Source organism: Kogia breviceps, chromosome 2, assembly GCF_026419965.1.
Source record: "Kogia breviceps isolate mKogBre1 chromosome 2, mKogBre1 haplotype 1, whole genome shotgun sequence".
NCBI lineage: Eukaryota > Metazoa > Chordata > Mammalia > Artiodactyla > Physeteridae > Kogia > Kogia breviceps.
In genome coordinates this window covers 167,626,040-167,648,671 of record NC_081311.1, presented here as the reverse complement: position 1 = coordinate 167,648,671, position 22,632 = coordinate 167,626,040, and the positions used below count along the sequence as shown (strand labels likewise).

The window sequence follows — 22,632 nt, the reverse complement described above, 5'->3', positions numbered from 1 at the left end:
AAAAAGAAGCATCTAAACAAGAGGCAATAATGGTTAAATACACAGGTTCTCGTCTTAGAATGCTTACTTTTTATCTTTGGGCTGCCACTTACAGGGACCTCTCTGTGCCTCAATTTTTTTCATTTGCGAAATAGGGATAATAATGGTACCAGCCTCAGAGTTATTTTGAGATTAATTGAAATAAAGGATGTCAAAGTGCTTAGCATAGTGCTTGACCTTGGTATGTGCTTAACAGGTGTTGACTATTATTACCTTTTATTATTATATCTACTTATTGCTGTTTCTTTTTTTTTTTTTTTTTTTTTTTTTTTTTTTTTTTTGCGGTATGCGGGCCTCTCACTGCTGTGGCCTCTCCCGTTGCGGAGCACAGGCTCCGGACGCGCAGGCCTAGCGGCCATGGCTCACGGGCTTAGTTGCTCCGCGGCATGTGGGATCTTCCCGGACCAGGGCACGAACCCGTGACCCCTGCATCGGCAGGCGGATTCTCAACCACTGCGCCACCAGGGAAGCCCATTGCTGTTTCTTTTCATGAAAGAAAGGATATGTTCATGTCTTCAATTAAGCTGTAGATTCCTTAAGGGCAAGGACTATATCTTATATTTTAACTCATAACACTTAGCACTATGTCTTTACATTATAGTCAATTGATATTGAAGTTAGTTAATATTCTTCAATAAAATAACATGCCTTTTAGTTTATTTGCCTGAGACAGTTTTAGAAATAGTTCTATTGATTTATTTAGAAGTTTTATTGGGGCTTCCCTGGTGGCGCAGTGGTTGAGAGTCCGCCTGCCGATGCAGGGGACACGGGTTCGTGCCCCGGTCCGGGACGATCCCACATGCCGCAGAGCGGCTGGGCTCGTGAGCCACGGCTGCTGAGCCTGCGCTCCGCAATGGGAGAGGCCACAACAGTGAGAGGCCCGTGTACCACAAAAAAAAAAAAAAAAAAAGAAGTTTTATCAATATATTGAAACAATTTTAAATATTTACAGTTGTACTAAATACTATACAAAGCCAAGTAAACAGACATGGTTCCCGCCTTTGGGGAAATTAAAAATGGTTTTGGTTTTTTTTAATGTTTTTGGGGGCGTTTTTTGGCTACACAACATGGCTCACGGGATCTTAGTTCCCCAGCCCGGAGTTGAACCCAGGCCACAGCAGCGAAAGCACTGAGTCCTAAACACTGGACTGCCAGGAAACTCTCTGGTTTGGGGTTTAAATGTTTAATTTTGGGGCAAATGACTTTTTGACCTTTATATTTCTGAAAGATGTCAACTCCTTTCTTGGGGTTGACCCCTTGACAATAATATTAACTAACATTGTTAAGTCTATGCCCTGTAGCCCTTCTTTTTTCAAGGTATCGAGTTGATAATACATTTTTAATCAACATAAAAATTATAACACTAAATTATTGGATATCTGAAGCAATAAAAGATGATATATGCAATTGATTATTATTTTATGTCAAATACATCCCACATCTCAAGTTTCCTCCTTACCCCACAGAAGAATCCTTTTTAGAGAGAAGGTGAATTTCCTTCTCCTTCTCAATCACCACCAAACAAATATATCAACATGTGTGATGTATTCATGTAAATAGGGTAAAGACATTGTCTGGTACCTCCTACCACTTCTAACCCTTGTATCTACCATGGGCAGCAATCAGTGCAAATCTGAATCTGCTAAGCTATGTATGCCCACAAAATCAAGCCTTTTTTTTTTTTTTTTCTTTTTCAGTATCTATATTTGTTATATGCTAACTCTGGATATTCTGAAATATGCTCTTCAAAATAAAGAGTGATTTGCTTAAAATTATTTCATTCATATTTTGGAAGTTAACCTTTTATGATAGTTTTATACTAATTTTGTTGAGTGTAAGTTTTATCCTTACTTTATGATTATAAAACTAGCTTTATTATTTCTGGAGAGTGGTGGGGGTGGCTGTGGTTTGTTTAAAAATATAATTCTTATATCTACTATGGGATGGATTGTGCGTATGTATTAGTAGTACTTAAAGTAGTAGCTGTCATTTATTGAGTGCTCTATCAGTTAGGATGGCATTTTCAGTAGGCAGCAATGGAAAATTCTATAACAATGGCTTAAGCCATGGACACTGAAGTATCACATCATAAGAAGTCTAGGGATACACAGTTCACGGTTGATGTAGTGACTCAACAGTGTCATAAGGCTACAGGTTCTTCCTATTTTTTTGCTATGCCACTGGCATTTTTCATCTTTAGTTTTGATATTTTATATTGCAAAATGGCTTCCATAGCTTTAAGCTATGGGTATAAGTAAGGGGCTTTCCTTCCATAAGTGAGGAAAATCTTTCCCAGAAGCTTCCAGCAAATTTCCCCTCAAGTTTCATTGGTTAAAGGTTTACATAGCCAACTCTAGTTGCAAAGGAGGCTGAGAGAGCACGTATCTGGCAAAGGAAAAGACAATTAAATTACTGTGATTATTTATCCCTTAGGGTGCAGCACGTTGCCACATTTTACAATGAATTCTATTAGCAAGGAAGAAGGAAAGAGAATGGTATTAGGTGTGACTGACAATTTCTGCCACATTTCCTATGTGTTAGGCATTGTTAGTTGCTTTACATGCATTTCAATGTAATCTTCACAATGCTTTATTAAATTAGGCACTGGTAGCCTCATTTGATAAGTGAGGAAACTGGTGCTCAGAAAACTTACATAACTAGCTCTGGTGAAATCATCAGCAAGTAATGACAAAACCAGAAGTCACAATCTCTTACTTCAAAGCCCACACTCTTCCTAATACCCCACAATGCCTCTCTTGTCAAACTGTCCAATTTTCCCAATTGCTTCCTCCCCACACAGTTCCAAGGTTTCATTCTGACAGTGAAAGTGAATATTCTGCTTCCAACTCGGAGGACGATGAAGGGGTTGCACAGGAATATGAAGAGGACACTAATGAAGTCATATTGAGCGAACAGATTCAAGCTCAGAATAGAGTAGTTTCGGCTCCTGTTTGCAAAGAAACACCTTCTAAGAAAATGAAAAGAGATAAAACAGTAAGTGAAGAGAGAGACTTTAAAGAAAAATCAGTAATATCTCAAAGATAAGCTACCTAAGAGTTCCAAATGGGAGGATGAACATAATTTTTTTTCTTCACTTTTCTACATTTTCTCAGCCTTTCACATAAATTCCTGCATATATTTGTGTCTATTTCTGGACTTCGTATCCTGGCCTCTCTGTATCCATATTCATGTATCAGTACCATAGTGTATGCTAAAGGTGACAATTCAATAAATATTAATTGGATAATTGGAGGCAAGACTTCTCAGTATATACCTTTTTATATAGTTTCATTTTTGTAACGTTGCTGATGTAAAGTCAGTGTTAGTAATAAATGATGTGACTATGGACCCATGTTGCATCGTTTGGAGAACACTGCACATATTATGGCCTGAGAAAAGGCTAATTATCCCAGTGTGCTCTGTAAAGACTCAGAGCAGTCTAGGAAGCCTCCTGCTTGAATGACTTTCCATTCCTTCCTTACTACCACGGAGCTCAGTCCTGCCCCAAATCAGAACACGTGGTGAGTCATTTTACTGGAATAATAGGCAAGTCTTTTTTTACCTTGCTGTTGATGTCTTTCTCATTTCCACAGTCCTTCAACTGTACTAATTAAAGGATTTGCTAGGAGTGTGTGAGGCAAAACAAAGGTCCTGATGTAAAACCCTTTTTTCTTTCCCAGTCTAAATGGGAATTATATGTTGGAATTTAGGAATCGTTTTGGGGCAGACTACTTCAATCTAGTCATTTTCTTCAACTTTTATGATCCTAAGAGTTAACTCAGTTTTATTACTGGAATTAAATTTGCTTGGTCCTTAGTCTGTGTTGTTGCTTCAAAAAGAAAATACTGACTGCCAAGTAAAGAATTTCACATATCCTGTTTAAGCTAATATTACTGTCTAGTACTCATATAAAACAAATATCTGAAACTAAGAACTCACTTTGCTTTGTCCACTTTCAGAGTGACTTAGTAGAAGAATATTTTGAAGCCCATAGCAGTTCAAAAGTTTTAACCTCTGATAGAACACTGCAGAAACTGAAGAGGGCTAAACTGGATCAGGTATGTTGCAAGGAGTGTTACTTGTAAATTGTTCTTATTGTGAGCTGAAAAATATAGTACATAAGCAGCAAATCTGAAGAGTAAGTGTACATAGCAGAATACTATCCTGATCAAATGAAACAAATTAGTGTGACATCACTATTGTGTATTTTATTATGTAAATGGTAACTGGTTCACTGGATTAGAATTGTTTGACATACTCTAATTATACATATATGATTACATATTTTGAGATGCTCATATGGTTTTTGTTCTTCAATTTGTTAATATGGTGTATCACATTGATTGATTTTCATATACTGAAGAATCCTTGCATCCCTGGGATAAATCCCACTTGACCATGGTGTATGATCCTTTTAATGTTGTTGAATTCTGTTTGCTTGTATTTTGTTCAGAATTTTTGCGTCTGTATTCATCAGTGATATTGGTCTGTAATTTTCTTGTTTTGTAGTATCTTTGTCTGTCTGGTTTTGGTATCAGGGTGACAGTGGCCTGGTAGAATGAGTTTGGGAGTGTTCGTTCCTCTGCAGTTTTTTGGAGGAGTTTGAGAAGGATGGGTGTTAGCTCTTCTCTAAATGTTTGATAGAATTCACCTGTGAAGTAAATTTACCTTAATCTGGTCCTGGACTTTTGTTTGTTGGAAGATTTTAAATCACAGTTTCAATTTCATTACTTGCGATTGGTCTGTTCATATTTTCTATTTCTTCCTGGTTCCGTCTTGGAAGGTTATACCTTTTTAATCATTTGTCGATTTCTTCCAGGTTGTCCATTTTATTGGCATAGAGTTGCTTGTAGTAGTCTCTTAGGATGCTTTGTATTTCTGTGGTGTCCATTGTAACTTCTCCTTTTTCATTTCTAATTTTATTGATTTGAGTCCTCTCCCTCTTTTTCTTTTTTTTTTGTGGTACGCGGGCCTCTCACTGTTGTGGCCTCTCCTGTTGCGGAGCACAGGCTCCGGACGCACAGGCTCAGTGGCCATGGCTCATGGGCCTAGTCGCTCCGCGGCATGTGGGATCTTCCCGGACCAGGGCACAAACCCGTGTCCCCTGCATCGGCAGGCAGACTCTCAACCACTGCGTCACCAGGGAAGCCCTCCCTCTTTTTCTTGATGAGTCTGGCTAATGGTTTATCAATTTTGTTTATCTTCTCAAAGAATCAGAATTTAGTTTTATTGATTTTTGCTATTGCTTTCTTTGTTTCTATTTCATTTATTTCTGCTTTGATCTTTATAATTTCTTTCCTTCTGCTAACTTTGGGTTTTGTTTGTTCTTCTTTCTCTAGTTCCTTTAGGTGTAAGGTTAGATTGTTTACTTGAGCTTTTTCTTATTTCTCGAGGTAGGCTTGTATAGGTATAAACTTCCCTCTTAGAACTGCTTTTGCTGCATCCCATAGGTTTTGGATCTTCGTGTTTTCATTGTCATTTGTCTCTAGGTACTTTTTTTTTCTTTTTTTATAAATTTCCTTATTTTATTTATTTATTTTTGGCTGCATTGGATCTTCATTGCTGCACACGGGCTTTCTCTAGTTGTGGCGAGCAGGGGCTACTCTTCGTTGTGGTGCATGGGCTTCTCATTGGGGTGGCTTTTCTTGTTGCAGAGCACGGATTCCAGGTATGCAGGCTTCAGTAGTTGTGGCTCATGGGCTTAGTTGCTCTGCGGCATGTGGGATCTTCCCCGACCAGGGCTCAAACCCATGTCCCCTGCATAGGCAGGCAGATTCTTAACCACTGTGCCACCAGGGAAGCCCTGTTTCTATGTACTTTTTGATTTCCTCTTTGATTTCTTCAGTGATCTCTTGGTTATTTAGTAATGTATTGTTTAGCCTCCATGTATTTGTGTTTTTTATGTTTTTTTCCCCGTAATTGATTTCTAATCTCATAATGTTGTGATCAGAAAAGATCCTTGCTATGATTTCAATTTTCTTAAATTTACTGAGGCTTGATTTGTGACCCAAGATGTGATCTATCCTGGAGAATGTTCCGTGTGCACTTGAGAAGAAAGTGTATTCTGCTACTTTTAGGTGGAATGTTCTATAAATATCAATTAAATTTACCTGTTCTATTGTGTCATTTAAAGCTTGTGTTTCCTTATTTATTTTCTGTTTGGATCTGTCCATTGGTGTAAGTGGGGTGTTAAAGTCCCCTGCTATTATTGTGTTACTGTTGATTTCTCCTTTCATGGTTGTTAGCATTTGCGTTATGTATTGAGGTGCTTCTATGTTGGGTGCATAAACATTTATAATTGTTATATCTTCTTTTTGGATTGATCCTTTGATCATTAGGTAGTGTCCTTCCTTATCTCTTGTAACAGTCTTTATTTAAAGTCTATATTATCAAATATGAGTATTGCTACTCCAGCTTTCTTTTGATTTCCATTTGCATGGAATATCTTTTTCCATCGCCTCACTTTCAGTCTGAATGTGTCCCTAGGTCTGAAGTGGGTTTCTTGTAGACAGCATATATATGGGTCTTGTTTTTGTATCCATTCAGCAAGCCTGTGTCTTTTGGTTGGAGCATTTAATCCATTCACATTTAAGGTAATTATCCATATGTATGTTCCTATTACCGTTTTCTTAATTGTTAGGTCCTTTTCTTCTCGTGTTTCCCACTGAGAGAAGTTCCTTTAGCATTTGTTGTAGAGCTGGTTTGCTGGTGCTGAATTCTCTTAGCTTTTGCTTGTCTGTAAAGCTTTTGATTTCTCTGTTGAATCTGAATGAGATCCTTCCTGGGTAGAGTAATCTTGGTTGTAGGTTCTTCCCTTTCATCACTTTAAGTATATCATGCCACTCCCTTCTGGCTTGTAGAGTTTCTCCTGAGAGATCAGCTGTTAACCTTATGAGATTTCCCTTGTTATTTGTCGTTTTTCCCTTGCTGCTTTCAGTAATTTTTCTTTGTCTTAATTTTTGCCAGTTTGATTACTATGTGTCTCAGCATGTTTCTCCTTGTGTTTATCCTGCCTGGGACTCTCTGTGCTTCCTGGACTGGGTGGCTATTTCCTTTCCCATGTTAGGGAAGTTTTCGAGTATAATCTCTTCAAATATTTTCTCGGATCCTTTCTCTCTTCTCCTCTGGGACCCCTATAATGCGAATGTTGTTGCATTTTATGTTGTCCCAGAGGTCTCTTAGGCTGTCTTCATTTCTTTTCATTCTTTTTTCTTCATTCTGTTCCGCAGCAGTGAATTCCACCATTCTGTCTTCCAGGTCACTTATCCGTTCTTCTGCCTCAGTTATTCTGCTATTCATTCCTTCTAGTGTATTTTTTCATTTCAGTTATTGTATTGTTCATCTCTGTTTTTTTGTCCTTTAATTCTTCTAGATCTTTGTTAAACATTTCTTGCATCTTCTCGATCTTTGCCTCCATTCTTTTTCTGAGGTCCTGGATCATCTTCACTATCATTCTGAATTCTTTTTCTGGACAATTGCCTATCTCCTCTTCATTTAGTTGTCTTTCTGGGGTTTTATCTTGTTCCTTCTTCTGGTGCATAGCCCTCTGCCGTTTCATCTTGTCTATCTGCAAATGTGGTTTTTGTTCCACAGGCTGCAGGATTGTAGCTCCTCTTGCTTCTTCCTTAGTGCATGTATTTTTATATAAGCAACGTTGGGGAAGGAGAAGTGGATCTAGGGTCAAAGTAGGACTTCATAGGACCTAGAGACAAAAAGACCTGTTGGAGGATGAAAGAAACACCTGTTACTGATAGTGAAGAAAGGAAGTTCTTTCATTAATTGTGGACATAGCTGACAGATACAGTCATAGTAACATGTGTCAGTGAACGTTTATTTCTCATGTCTGCGGGTCACCTAGGAGTTGACTGATCTAGGATTTGCTCCACATGTCTGTCTTTTTGTTGGACCTCCTTGGAAAGCTAGCAGAGACATGTTCTTCTCATAACAATGTCAGAGACAGAAGAAGTAGAAAAACAAAAGACCTCTTAAAGCCTGGGCTCAAACTGTCTCAGTGTCACTTCTGCCTCATTCTAGTGGCCACAGTAAGTCACAGAACAGGGGACTAGACTCCACACATTTAGTGGGAGGGATTTCAAAGTCACATGGCAAAGGGTACGGATAGGAGGAGGGGCAAGTATCGGGGCTAATAATGTAATTCTGCACAGATACTAAAGTTTGAAATGAAGGTGAATAGGTGACATAACATTTCAGAGTTCACACTAAGTGTGAGTATGCTCTGATAATCCAGTATAAATAACTACTGCAAATGACACTAGTGGTTTATCTGCTTTTCAGGGCTCTAGACGTTAGGAAAAAAAACATCAGATGGAGAGAGAAATTTTTTAAAGCTACTGCTTTACAGTTTTACTTAGAATTTGTCCTATTTCTCTTTAAGTATATGGATGAATAAAAACTGTATAGGCTAGAGTGCCTGGAATCTTGGTTGCTGCTTTAGTCTTCAGTATTAAAAAAATATTTTACTTAAAGGATAGAATCATGAAAACACAGTAGTGCCAGGGTAAAAATGCACATACAGCTTTTTACTAGAGTTTTCATTTCAAGAAGTGAGCTGTGTTTGAGTCACTAGCATGAATTTCTAATTTTTGGGTGCAGAGCAATGTATCTTCCTCAGTTTATTTTTACATTAGTGTTTTAAAAACTTTGCCATACTTACCAAAGATAAAGGATTTGTTAGAAACAGCTTTTAAAGAGGAGCAGTGAATTTTACTAATGATAATGGTAAATTATAAAGAAACTTGACTGTTTTCTGAGAATTAATATTGAACTGTTACCTTAAGCTTTTACATTTTTTCAAATCCATAGGTTTTTAAAAGAGTGTCTGGATTTGTTGTCAAAGCTAGGAGGCAGGTTTAATCATCTCCTTATGGTAACAATTTTTTAGAAATTAAAGACTTATATTGATATTTGGAATTTATAGTCATGTAAATGGCTCTAGAGAAAACGTAGCAAATTCTTTACTGTTTTACATATTTGTACTTAAAGAATGTATAAAACATTTTAAGAAAGAAATATTGAAATATTATGTGTATTCTCAGTAGATGCACTCATTACCAAACCTGATTAAGAAAATATTTCCACTGATGGCCTCTTCTAACCTCTACCTCTAAGGAAATATTTTTAGTGTGGATTGATGTGATGTATGTGGATTGAGAGTGATTTTCTTCCCTCCCTCTTCCTTTTTTTTTTAAAGCAAACTTTGCATAACTTATTGAGCAAGGTTTCTCCTTCCTTTTCTGCTGAACTTAAACAACTAAATCAACAATATGAGCAGTTATTTCATAAATGGATGTTGCAGTTACAGTAAGTACTATTATCATTGTAAACCTTTGTAAAATAGAGAATAATATATATTTACATGTCTATGTTAAAATCAAAATAGTTTGACATTTAATTTTCTTTTTGCAATGAACTTGATATGTATTTTTATTTATATGTAAAAATTTGAAAAAACAGGTGTTTTCCCAATTTTATGACCCAAATGTAGAAATGTCATATTATTATATGACTCTTCTCAGAAATTCCAGTTTTCAAGAAATTTGTCTTTTCTAAGTTTAATCAGACTTGAAAGCTATTGTGTAAAATAGCCTTTCTTAGAATTATGAATTATTACTTATAAAAATATTTGAAAATATAATTTGTTAAGATTGATAAATATATCAGTTAGATTTTAATTCAGTTTTTTAAATTCAGAGTTTCTAAAATGAAAGAATATATATTTTTCTTTCAATCTCATTCTGTTTACATGTACTGTAGACCTTCAGAATTTCATGAGATCTGTTCTCTAAACATTATTTTACCATTTTAAAATTGTTTCTTAGAATATTTTTTAACTTTATCATTTTTCTAATACCTCAGGTTAAATTTAAATTTCCATTAAAACACCTAGAAGAATGATAAAGCTTAAAACATAGTAATTTTTTTCTATAATTACTTTTATATTCGTATTTAAAAGGACCTTAGTATAAAGAAGTGCTTGAAGTGTATGCTAAAATGTGAATGGTGCAGTAAGAACATAAAAATTGCCACAATTTTCCCCAATTGATCCTGGTTTTCTTTGCTAATAATAAATCAAAGGAGTATGCTAGTAAGAAAATGATTATCTTCCCTGTTAGGACCTCACTTTCTCTCAATAACTATTTATGGATCTGTTCATTTTGAATTTATAAAGCAGATCTTCACTCTGATCCCATCCCCCAGTCCACCAATTCTTCTTTCTTCCCATATGTCAACTTTGATAACTTGATTTGCTTTGCTTGCCAGCCTACACCTCATAGTCAACTACTTTAGTAGAATTGTTAGCTCTCTGAACCCCCTTGCTTCTTTTTTCTGCTGCTTCTATTTTGCTGATCTCTGCCTTTGGGGGTTATCTCTTTTCTTTTCTATTTCCAGGCTATCCTGCATTGCTACAGAGCATCACATAAATACTGTTTCTGATTGACCTCCGTTAAAAAATCATGGAGTTGAACTTTAGCCTGACCCCTAGTGCTTGGTGTTCTGGGTTGTCTCATTTACTCTCTTGGCTTCAGTTGCTTTATGTATGTGAATAACTGCCATAACTATATCTCTAGACCAGCCACATCTCACTCCTCAGCAGCAGATGTGAATGTATATTGGAAGTGTCCATGTGGATGTCCTGTAAATAATTCAATATACATAAAATTTAACTTATCTTAAATCCCTCAGTCCCACCTGCCCCAGCTACCTCACATAGTGGATGCACCCCATTCATGTAGTCTATGCCAAAAAACTGAGCTATTCCTAATAGTCCCTTTCACTTAACCTTCCATGTCTAATCACTCTCCATATCCAACTGATTTGACCTGTAAAGCTCCTGACACATTTGTCTCCATGACACCTAATTCAAGTCCATAGTCTTTGGTGGTTTTACCCTCCTTCCTATCCATTCCCCCACTCAGTCAATGTAATCTAAAAAGATCATGTTACTTTCCTATTAAAGCCTTTCACTTAACACCTGACTATTTACTTTTAAATGCTCATGTTCCTTGGAATAAAATCCAATTAATGTCTTAGTTGATTTAACAACACCTTTGTGACCTGGACCCTGATTACTTTTCCAGTTTAATCTATCAGTTAAAACTCTGCTTCAGCCTATAAGACTTTGTAGTGTCTTGTACCTAGTACCATGTTCTCCCTTGCCTCTTATTACTTGAAAGGTAGTAGGAGCTTGAGAGAAAGTTGGAACTGCAAGCTTGGTGTACAGATAATAAAACTGCTTTTGCTTTATATAAGTTGGGAATCAATATAGTTATTTAGCCATGCCATTTCTTCCTGTATTCTTTATAAGCTTAAATTAAGGAAACTGGTTGATTATAAAATTGGCAATAAGAAGTACTGAACTTGGGGCTTCCCTTCCCTGGTGGAGCAGTGGTTGAGGGTCCGCATGCCGATTCAGGGGACACGGGTTCGTGCCCCGGTCCGGGAAGATCCCATGTGCCATGGAGCAGCTGGGCCCGTGAGCCATGGCCGCTGAGCCTGCGCGTCTGGAGCCTGTGCTTCACAACGGGAGAGGCCACAACAGTGAGAGGCCCGCGTACCACAAAAAAAGAAAAAAAAAAAAAGTACTGAACTTTAATTTCATGAGTGCTGTTTTTCTTACAGCCTGGGGTTCAACATTGTGCTTTATGGTTTGGGGTCTAAGAGAGATTTACTGGAAAGATTTCGAACCACCATGCTGCAAGATTGCATTCATGTTGTCATCAATGGCTTCTTTCCTGGAATTAGTGTGAAATCAGTAAGTTTTAAAAATATTAAAAGGAATAACATCATATCCCCTGCCAATCCATATCCCCATGTTAATGAGGATGCTATTTCATATTCTGGAGCATTCAGTTTTTGTTTTTATTGCAATAGTTTTCACACTAGTAGGATTGCACAGTGCTTAAGATCCTGTGTTTGGACTCAGAGGGTTCTAGCTTTGAATCCCCATCCTTGAATTTCCTATTTGGTAACTGATAATGTATTAAATCTTAGGGAAATGTTAGCTTTGTTTGCTACATTGAATACCAACAGTACTTCTCTCAAGGATAGGATTATGGGGGACTTCAATTTTATTATGCTTTTATGTCACTTTAGTGCTTAAAAAATAATAAAAATATAAGAATGGTTTATAGTTCTTTGATCATTTTTACTCCAGATGCTCATATCTCTTCATCATTTGAAAATTAATTTAAACCTTTTGAGTTCTGGATATTAACCAATGTAATATTCCTTTTTAAAAGTGATCTTAATGTTTGGGTCCTCTTTCATTTGATAAATCTATAGTTTTCTAATATTTCTCATATTGTTAGTTTTTTGTTTTGTTTTGTTTTTACTACCTGCTTATGTTATCTTTACATCTTTGCTATTCTTCCCTGTTTCCTTTTAACAATAACTTATGCAAAGAAATAAATTAGATGTACTTAAGCACCAGTAGAATTTTTGAAGTGATTTTTCAGACTTAGTGGGAAATCCAAATTTATTTTTAATTTATAAAAAATAAGGATTGGTTTGCTAGTTGTATTTATCTTACATGACAGAATAAGTTATAACTGATGTATCTCTTGCACTTTTATGACATAGATCCTGAATTCTATAACAGAAGAAGTCCTTAATCATATTGGTACTTTCCGCAGTGTGCTGGATCAGCTAGACTGGATAGTAAACAAATTTAAAGAAGGTAATGTAAAGGAGATGCTCTATAGTTTTAGGGTGAAGCTAAGCGTACTTATTTGTGTACTAGTATACGTAAAATTGAGGATTGTTTTAATAATGACACTTCTCTCAATGCTGATTTAGATTTTGATTTCTTTAAAATAATTTGTCCTGTCTTTTTCTGTGAACTTTTTCTGTGAACTTTTTCTGTGAACTTCAACTTACCTAACAGGAAAGAATTATTCCTGCTACCTTGAATTTATATAGCCAAAGCCTCTTTTTTTCCCCAAAAAACCTTTTATTTCAGCATAATTTTCAAGTTTTGTTTGGCCAGTGTTTCCAGTTAATTGGTACCTCTATGTCCGATCGGTTTATATTGTTTAATATGTTTATAAAGCATTCTTATCTTTATCCTGAGTAAATATCAATACATTTGAATAATTTCATATACTAAAATCTGAGAAATGGGGAAAAAAATTTGTTGTTCTTTTGGTGTGAATGTTTTTGTTATATGAGCATTTCAGAAAATTTAAAATAAAGTTATTTAGGGTCTAACAATTGTAATTTAGTCATTGCTTAACAATTAAATGGAGTAATTGGTTATGCTTAATGACTTAATGGATGATTTTGATATTGTTTGTATGCTCACTAAAATAGGTGCCTGAATCATTTTTTTATATATATTTATATGTACTCTATTATATATAATCTGTATTATAATAAATAATTATATATTATATAATCTGTATTATCTAAATATAATTTATATTTATATTAAATAATTTATAATTATATAAATCATGTTTTTACTATATATAAATGTTATATAATTATGAATTATATAAATTATAATTGTATATTACATATGTAATAATTATATGTTTGTTTACATATACTTTAAATACTGACTATGGTGACTTCTAGGAACTTCCAAGGAACCTTGGACTTTCAAAAATATGTCATCTCAGAATCTTTGTCACTACATTGTCTCTCTTGTCCCTCTATCCCCAGTGGAAGAGAAATGTACTTATTCTCTTTAAAAGGCTCATCTTTTGTCATAAATGCCAATGTCCCATTTCTTACCAGCTCCTGAGGGACTTAGCAATTGCTTTTAAACATGTATAGAACTTCTTCCATCTTAAGAAAAATATTTACCTGATTCTACTGCCCTTTCACTCTATTTTATTTCCCTATTTCAATATGATTTGAGAGTTTTTGAAGACATGTCCTGCCTTCTACTTTTTACTTGTTTCCTTTTTAATTTCTTGCCTCTGTGCTACCTGAATTGTATGCTTGAAGATCACCTGTAATTTTCTTCATACTAAAAACACTGACCTTGCCTCACCCTTTATCTTTAGCTCTCCAGTATTTGATGGTGTTGACATCTCCATCATCCAAATTCTTCCTTCACTGACTTTTATGATATTTTACTTCTCTGACCTTTCTCATACTTTGGGCAATATCCTAAGCCTCTCCCCTTCTCTTCTTTTGTCTCTTGGCTTTTGTGATAATGAGGGTTTTCTATATTCTCTCTTAATGCTTAATGAGAACTCTTTTTTTTTGGAGGAGGGGACGACTCCCTCCTTTATCCCACCTTGCAATTCAACATGCACAGATTCACCTCCAATCCAATATGTATCTTGCCTTATTTCCTATGCCATATTAAAACTGGTTTCTTCATGGTCTGATTCAAGTGTAAACCATTCCAGTTAAGTCTCTAACTGCTCCAGTGTCTGCTGATTTCCAATGAATTTCTTTTTTTTTAAGACTATAATAATGTCTTGCCTGTTTTATGAGTGACTAACATAGCTTCTCAAAGAAATTGCATACACCTAAGCAATAGTTCTTTTGTCCTATGCTACTTTGATATATTCTTTAATACAGTCCTTGCATGTGGTAGGGGGCTTCATAAGTACTCACTGAAAATAATAATTGCATTCTCTTTCCTTTTAGAGTCTTCTTTAGAACTCTTTCTTCTTATCCACAATTTGGATAGCCAAATGTTGAGAGGAGACAAAAGCCAGCAGATTATTGGACAGTTGTCATCTTTACGTAATATATACCTTATAGGATCTATTGATCACCTCAATGCTCCTCTCAGTAAGTTAAACATTACTATTTTTCCTTCTTGAGATATCAGTCTTTGAAAATTAAATTTCTTAATGTTGTCACAGCATTTTTATTGTTTTTAAGTATGCTTTTCCTTTGTTGCGTGTTTAAAGACATAGTTGCCAAAAATATAGGTGTCCTCAATCTGATTTAGAACATAATTCTTGGAAATAAAAATTTAGGTAGTAAAGGCTGTGTTTTACAAAGCTAAAGTTTCATGAAGGAGAGGAGACCCACCTATTACTTTGGTTTCTTTCTACTCTTTGTGGAATTGCAACATTTATTTTATGCATTTAATTCAGACTTTGTGATAATCCTATAATATAAAATGTTAAATTATTAAAATTTTTAAAAGAATGCCTTGGTAGTGCTAATATATTTTAACTTGTATTTAATATACAAATAAAGATTCAGATGTTGATTGACAGTGAAATTAGATTGAGAGGTACTGATTTGGATGGGGAAATAGCAAAAATGAAAATTTTCAGGATTCACTTTTTATTTATTGCTGCTTTCTTGTTCTTTCCTAGAGCGGAATCTAGTAACAAGACAATACGAAAATAATTAGTAATTCTTGTTTTCTTTGATCATGTACTCTAGTGTGGGATCATGCAAAGCAGAGTCTTTATAACTGGCTCTGGTATGAAACTACCACATATAGTCATTATACTGAAGAAACCTCCTATGAGAATTCTCTTCTGGTTAAACAATCTGGATCACTACCACTTAGTTCCCTAACTCATGTCTTACGAAGCCTTACCCCTAACGCAAGGTAAGAATGAAAACTATAGTTTCTTTTTCAAAAAATTCTATATATTTTAAGATATGCCATTCTAGGTTTTAATGGCGATACTAAAGTCCTTACTTAGTTTGCAGGATTGAGAGAAATAGTAGTAATAATAGTTGCCAGTACTTGGTTATGCATTAGGCAGACTACTCAGTAGTAATCATAAATATAATAATAAAGCAGGAGTACCAGCATTTTTGTTTTTAATAGATTTTTATGTTTCTGAGTGAGAGCATCTCAGTGTTCATCATAGAGGAAAAAGCAGAATTTTGATGGATTTTACTTAAATTTGATAGTTATTTTTAATTATATATTGAACATTATGATTCAAACACAGGGCCCTTTACATGAAATAGCTCATTTGATCCTCACAGCTCTTCTAAGGTAGATAGTAAAGGGCACAGAGATTTTGATCCAAATCTGCATGGTTCCAAAGCTCGTGCTCTTAAATCTTGAACATCTTTGTATAGTGTCTCCAGTGAAGCCCTTCAGCAGCCTAACCAAGAGGCATATCTGAATTAATAAAAGCAATTAATAAAGGTTAAGGAAAGTTGTATACAGCATAAGCCAGCAAAAAATAAATTGCATAATTAACCTGTTGAAAAAAGGCATTTAGTAGCCTCACAGGAGGCCACAGAGAAACGTAAGAGGCAAGTTCTGAGCATTCCTTTCCCAACCAACCCACTGCCAGTATCTCATACCACAGTGCAGTGTTAAAACTAGGAGACTGACATTGGCATAATCCAGAGAGCTTATTCAGATTTCACCATTGATATGTGTACCCATTTCTGCATGTGTGTGTGTTCAGGTCTGTGCAGTTTTGTCACATAACTACCACAATCAGGATATGCAACTTTATCATCACAAGACTCCCTTGTGATGTTAACCCTCAAATGCTAATTTCAGTGAATTTTGTTACTCTATAAAGCTGTTTTTGTACACTTGAAGATTATCATTGCAGTAATAGTGAAATATGTATTAAATGAATATCTAATCAAAATTTTTGATGGAATTGGGAATAGAAAAAGTGTTCATTTAATTTTATTATTATACTTAATCCTAGTGGACTATTGCAAGTTATTACATATAAACTTGGGAATCCATGCAATGTAAATGCTTTAATGCAATTATTTTTTAGTTGGGCATACGTAAATGTCTGTGTGCTAGTCTCCAATGCTTTTTTGGTTCATTCTGTACACTCCAATATAATTTAGTCTTTACTTGGTATGAATGTGATTGATCAAAAAATCTTCACCAAAATTCAGCAGTGTAGTCAGTGGTAGTATTTACTTATAAAGTGGTCATTCAGATGATCCAAAATATGCTTATATGCTTATCTTCTAGACTGTCATAAAAGTGAAAATGCAAAAGTTTAAAATTTTTGCCAAATCCAGGGACTTCTGGGGAACTTAGTTTGTGTAACACTGCTTCCAACCTAATAATTCTACTTGGTACACACTCCTACAGAAACAATCCAAAATATGAAAGAGTATTTATTTACAGTTGTATTTAATAAATTAATATTTTTTATTAATTAAAATTGGAAGTAATGTGAACATCCAAAACCAGTAGGGAAATGGTCAGTTTGTGGTACGATAGATGAGCAGACATTAAAAACTTTAGGAAGAACTTTTAAAGACATGGGAAAATCAATACGTGAAAAAGAGAGGTATAAAATGGTGAATACCATATGTAAATGCATGAATTTATGTTTTCGCACTGCCTTGTTCCACAAAGACTTGAGAAAGCAGCATATGCACGTATGATCTCCACATCAAATATTAGTGGCTGTTATTTTAAGATTATGGGGTTAATATTTTCCTCTTTGGCTTTTATTATATATTCCAAGTTTTCTATAGTGGACCAACCTGTAGTCTTAAAAGAAAAAAAAGTTGACCCTGAACAACGTGGGGGTCAATCTGTGCCTAACTTACAGTCAGCCCTCCATATCCGCAGTTCCTCCGCATCCGCAGGTTCAACTAACTGGGGGTTGTGTGGTACTGTAGTGTTTACTGTTGAAAAATATCCACGCATAAGTAGACCCATGCAGTTCAAACCCGTGCTGTTCAGGGGTCAGCTGTACTCCTAGATTTTCTTTAAAAGGAAATAAAAAACTTCTACTTTTTAAGTAGACCAGGATACAGTGTTCCTTGAGAAAGGAACAGAAGGTAATACAGACAGGCCAGGTGTTACACACTCTTTGTGTATTTTACTATTAGCTGTTATCTTTGAATGTTAACATTGTGGATTTGAATTCCTGTTTGGTTTTTTTTTTTCCTTAGGGGGATTTTCAGGCTACTAATAAAGTATCAGCTGGATAACCAGGATAACCCTTCTTACATTGGTATCCAATATATATTTTTAAATTTATTTATTTTATTTTATTTTTGGCTGCGTTGGGTCTTTGTTGTTGCGCGCAGGTTTTCTGTGGTTGCGGCAAGCTGGGGCTACTCTTCTGTATGGTGTGCAGGCTTCTCATTGTGGTGGCTTCTCTTGTCGGGAGCATGGGCTGTAGGCGCGCGGGCTTCAGTAGTTATGGCATGTGGGCTCAGTTGTAGCTCTTGGGCTCTAGAGTGCAGGCTCAGTAGTTGTGGCACACGGGCGTAGTTGCTCCATGGCATGTGGGATCTTCCTGGACCAGGGCTCGAACCCATGTCCCCTGCATTGGCAGGTGGATTCTTAACCACTGCACCACCAGGGAAGCCCCATGGTATCCAATATTTATGATATTAAATTGTGTGACTTTTTGTTTCATCCCATAAATTCTTTTTTCTAGAATCTAATAATAGCACTGCAGTTTTTCACAGCAGTGAATAAATGGTTTGCTCTGTGATATAGTGTCTGACATATCGAAAATTTTCAAGCAGCCCTACAGATACACTGCTGAACAGGCTGTTTGCCAGTACAAATTGAAAGACAAATCCAGCTTAATTTTAAAATTTCCTGTGCTACCCTATGGATGTGTGTCTACCAACTACATGTATTTCATATGCTGGGCATCTTAGATTTTCTTCCCCTTGAGTGAAATAATGTGTTAAATTTAAACACACATTTTAATAATCATTCAGCTCTCATTTGACTTACTAGTTCCCTCTTTTAAAAAAAGTCAACTTTATTCACGCTGTTTAAAACTGTCCATAGGATTATGTCATACTTGGCCACAGTTGACTGCTTTCAACCAATCAGTTCTCTTTTAAGAATGTAAGCCACAGTACATAACACCTAAGTATTCCCTAGCTTTGCTTCTTCCAGAGATACTTACTTCAACACTTACTGGCTGCTTTGACAGACTTTGGTAATAGCACTTTTTGTCTGTGTTCTTTGGCATGGGTATCCATATATGGGGTCATGTCTTAAATACTGACTTATGTTCACATTATCTTTTGAACTCTCCAGGACTTTCTTTTCAAGACTTTTACCAGCAGTGTCGGGAGGCTTTCCTCGTCAATAGTGATCTGACACTTCGGGCCCAATTAACTGAATTTAGGGACCACAAGCTTATAAGAACAAAGAAGGTGAGACTTTGCTGCTGTAGCATTGTGTGCCAGGATTAGTGTATCTCATTTACTTAAGGACAAGTATGCCTGATTATGAAACTGAGGTTGCCTGATGGGTCACAAGGATCCATTTAGGCAGTGTGCCATTTGAGTTCAGTAGACAGAGAGAAGGTAAAAGTACTCTGCTTCAGAGTAGAGCAGAAGACTTATGACTTCTAGTCCAGAGTAACAGGCCATTAGAAATGTGTCAAATAATCATATTTCCTTCTCCCTCTCTTCCTTCTACCCTATCATTAATCCAGTCTATATTTATTGAGCACTAACTTTATATTAGATATTTCACTAAGCATTAGGATACAGAAGTTAGCAAAAACCTAATTTCTTTTCTCATAAAGCTTAAAGTCTAATGGAGGAGATGGACATTTGCCAAATAATCACACACATGTAAAATTTAAACTGTGGTAAGTCCTGTGATCAGAAGGGACATGGTTCTGAAAGAGCATATTACAGTAGGTGGATTTGACCTAGTTAGTATCAGAAGAGACCACTGAGCTGAGACCTAGGAAGACTAGGAGATAACTAGTCAGAGAGGGAAGGGAAGAGAATTCTAGGCAGGAACCGCATGTAAAGAGGCCCCGGAACAAAAAGGCAGCCAGCATGACACAAGTGAGGCTGAAAAGATAGTGATGTAAGGGCTAGACTATGCATGACTTTTAGGACAAGGAAAGGGTTTTAATCTTTATTCTGAAATAATGGGAAGTCATTTAAAAAATTGTTCTGACAGACAATGGTATGGAGAGTGGAATGGGGCAGGGTAAGATGGGGATTGCCAGAAGTCAAGGCACAGAGACCAGCTAGAAAGGTGTTAGTAGCCTGGGTGAGATGATGGTAATCTGGACTAGGGTAAAGAGAGAAGAGTGGTTGGATTCAAAATTGACAAGAATTGATGATAGATTAGATATGGGAGCCAAGGGAAAGGAAAGTGTCAAGAGTGATTCCTGCTTTCTGGCTTGCACAACCAGAGAGATGGTGGGATCATTGGATGAGAAGCTGGAAGAGCAGCATTTTGGGGGAGACATAGCATGAGTTCATGGTCTTATATGTTTGGACTTATTCTGTTTGAAGTTCTGAGATTTCCAAGTAGAGATGTCAGCTAGGCATTTGGATTCCTGGGACGAGATACCAGAGAAAAGATCTGGGCTAGAGATACAAGGTTATGATTCCTACCTATTTAAGTTATAACTGAAACCAGGCATTGGTGAGACTATCTAGAGAGAGGACATATAGTGAGATTAGAGGGCCAAGAACTAAGCCTAGCAGTGTGACACTTAACGGCCAAGTAGAAGATAAGCCTGCAGAGGTGAAACAGCCACAGAGCCAAGAAGAAAACTAAGTTGTCACAGAAGCCAAGAGAAGCATGTTTTAAGAAAGAACGGTCAGGGACTTCCCTGGTGGTCCAGTGGTTTAGACTCAACGCTTCCAACACAGTGGGCACGAGTTCGATCCCTGGTCAAGGAACTAAGATCCCACATTCCACATGCTGCGTGGTGCAGCCAAAAAAAAAAAGAAAAAAAAGGTCAGCAGTCTCAGGAGCTGCCGAGAGGCCAAAAAGACAAAGACTGAAGATACATAATGAATTTAGGAAACTGGAATTCCTTGGTGGGCTAAGCAAAAGCTCGAGGTGACATGATAATGGTGGCAGTAGGTAGGTTGGCCTGGGTTGAGTGAAAAGCAAGGAAGTGGAGACCACCATTTATAGACAACTCTTCTGGAAAGGTGCCAGGGTTATATGACGGATGGAGAAGAATGAGGAATCTAGTGAGGGTTATTTTTAAATGGGAGATACCTGAACCTATAGCCAATGGGAGGGATCCAGTTGAAAAGGGACTAAAAGAACAGAGAAATCAGTGGTATAAGATTTTAGAAAGAGCAGGAAGGTGGAAAATAAAATACCCACCTTCTCATCCTTTAGTCTTTTCCACTATAAAGTGGCTTAACTATAAATTCAGTGTATTTAATAGATATATATGCCTGTGTGCCCTCTGGCCTTAATTTTTATACTTTTAATTTATATAAAATATTAATGAAATCAATTTTTTGTTTAACCTACAACAGGATTCAAATATATCTCTTACGAATGACTAACATCCAGGGTATTCTTACATCTTTTAGGGAACTGATGGAGTGGAATATTTATTAATTCCTGTTGACAATGGAACATTGACTGATTTCTTGGAGAAGGAAGAAGAGGAATTTTGAAGCTCCCCTGTACTCTTGAGTCTTCTGTGGAAGAGTTGTACCCCAGCTGCCACTCCTCTAGTGTAAAATGTTGTGTTTACATCCAATATTAGACTCTTTTTCCAATGTACAAGATTTAAAATTGGGAGGGGGAATGCCATCAATTAGAACCTTGATTATTAGCCTGGCTGGTATACCATCCTAGTACTATGCAGTGGTCCTCAACTTGGAGAAAATGTGCCTTTCATTCATTACCTCTCTGGAGACTTCTTGCTGGAAGGAACAGTGTGCTCAGGGACTATTTGGAACTGGATGTTTTGAATTCCTTTATACCAGAGATGAGATTCCTGATTTTTCGAGGGCCTTTTAACACTCCTGGAGCTATTTGCAAATGTGCTTGTTCCAGAGTGTGGAAGTACAAAGACACTGCAGCATCACGTAAATCGACTTTATTTGCCATTCCACGTGTCAGAATTGAAGAGTATAATAGAGAAGGCAGGTCATCTCTCACTGTTTCTGAAATGGCTTAACAAAAGGTGTAAGATTGGGGGAAAGTAGGTAATTCAGCTTTCTCCTTTGGTATTTAGGCTACATGCTGATGGAGGAAGAAGGAGCATGATGCTGTTCAGTTGGGAGAGTAGGAAAAACATAAAGAGTACATAGGGTGTATGCCCATCCCCGAAAGCACATGAACAATAACAGATCGTGCTGCTCAGGACAGTTAATGTCTATGCCGTCACCTTCATGATACAAGTGAGAAGCCAGGCTAGAGAAACACAAACCTGAATTTCATTTTAGTTATTTTTTTCAAGGCAACAGGAAATAAAAATTTAACTATTCTTGTATATCAACATGTTTTTCTTTTCTTGAATAACATGCAGATGAGCAGCATATTAATGGCTGGCTTTAAACGAATTTGATTTCTCTATCAAGTAGGCCTAAAACTCACTGTAAGACATTTCATTTCTTCTTAAAATGACAATTTCAAACCTCCTAAATACTCAAGCCTTTTTTTCTCTTAGGAAAGAAAAGGCGGCTAATCTTGGCCACTGTAGTCAGCTGATAGTCTTCACATACTCCCTGAACTATTTCATACTTGGAAATGAAATTCTTCATTAAAATATCACTGTAATATATACTGCATCAGCATTTCTCACTCATTTCTCATCTTGTAGACCCTTTTTATGAAAATATTTCCCAAAATGATCAGAATTTTTAAAATCATTTGTGTCATATAATGAAATTTTATTTTAAATTCATGTATTAAGGGGTTTAGTCTTAAGCATAATT

At 36.3% G+C, this 22,632-nt stretch overlaps 1 protein-coding gene across 1 annotated transcript in view; it reads left to right on the top strand.

The window, feature by feature from the left end:
- Positions 1–22,485, top strand: part of ORC2 (origin recognition complex subunit 2) — a 39,519-nt gene extending 17,034 nt beyond the window's left edge. The window contains exons 9-18 of the mRNA XM_059053379.2: positions 2,840–3,033; positions 3,999–4,097; positions 9,251–9,360; positions 11,680–11,812; positions 12,640–12,736; positions 14,665–14,811; positions 15,421–15,592; positions 17,890–17,951; positions 19,004–19,122; positions 21,277–22,485. Of these exons, the coding sequence (XP_058909362.1) occupies positions 2,840–3,033; positions 3,999–4,097; positions 9,251–9,360; positions 11,680–11,812; positions 12,640–12,736; positions 14,665–14,811; positions 15,421–15,592; positions 17,890–17,951; positions 19,004–19,122; positions 21,277–21,363 (1,220 nt within the window). The 3' untranslated portion in view covers positions 21,364–22,485. The remainder of the gene's footprint in view (positions 1–2,839; positions 3,034–3,998; positions 4,098–9,250; positions 9,361–11,679; positions 11,813–12,639; positions 12,737–14,664; positions 14,812–15,420; positions 15,593–17,889; positions 17,952–19,003; positions 19,123–21,276) is intronic.
- Positions 22,486–22,632: the final 147 nt, after the last annotated feature.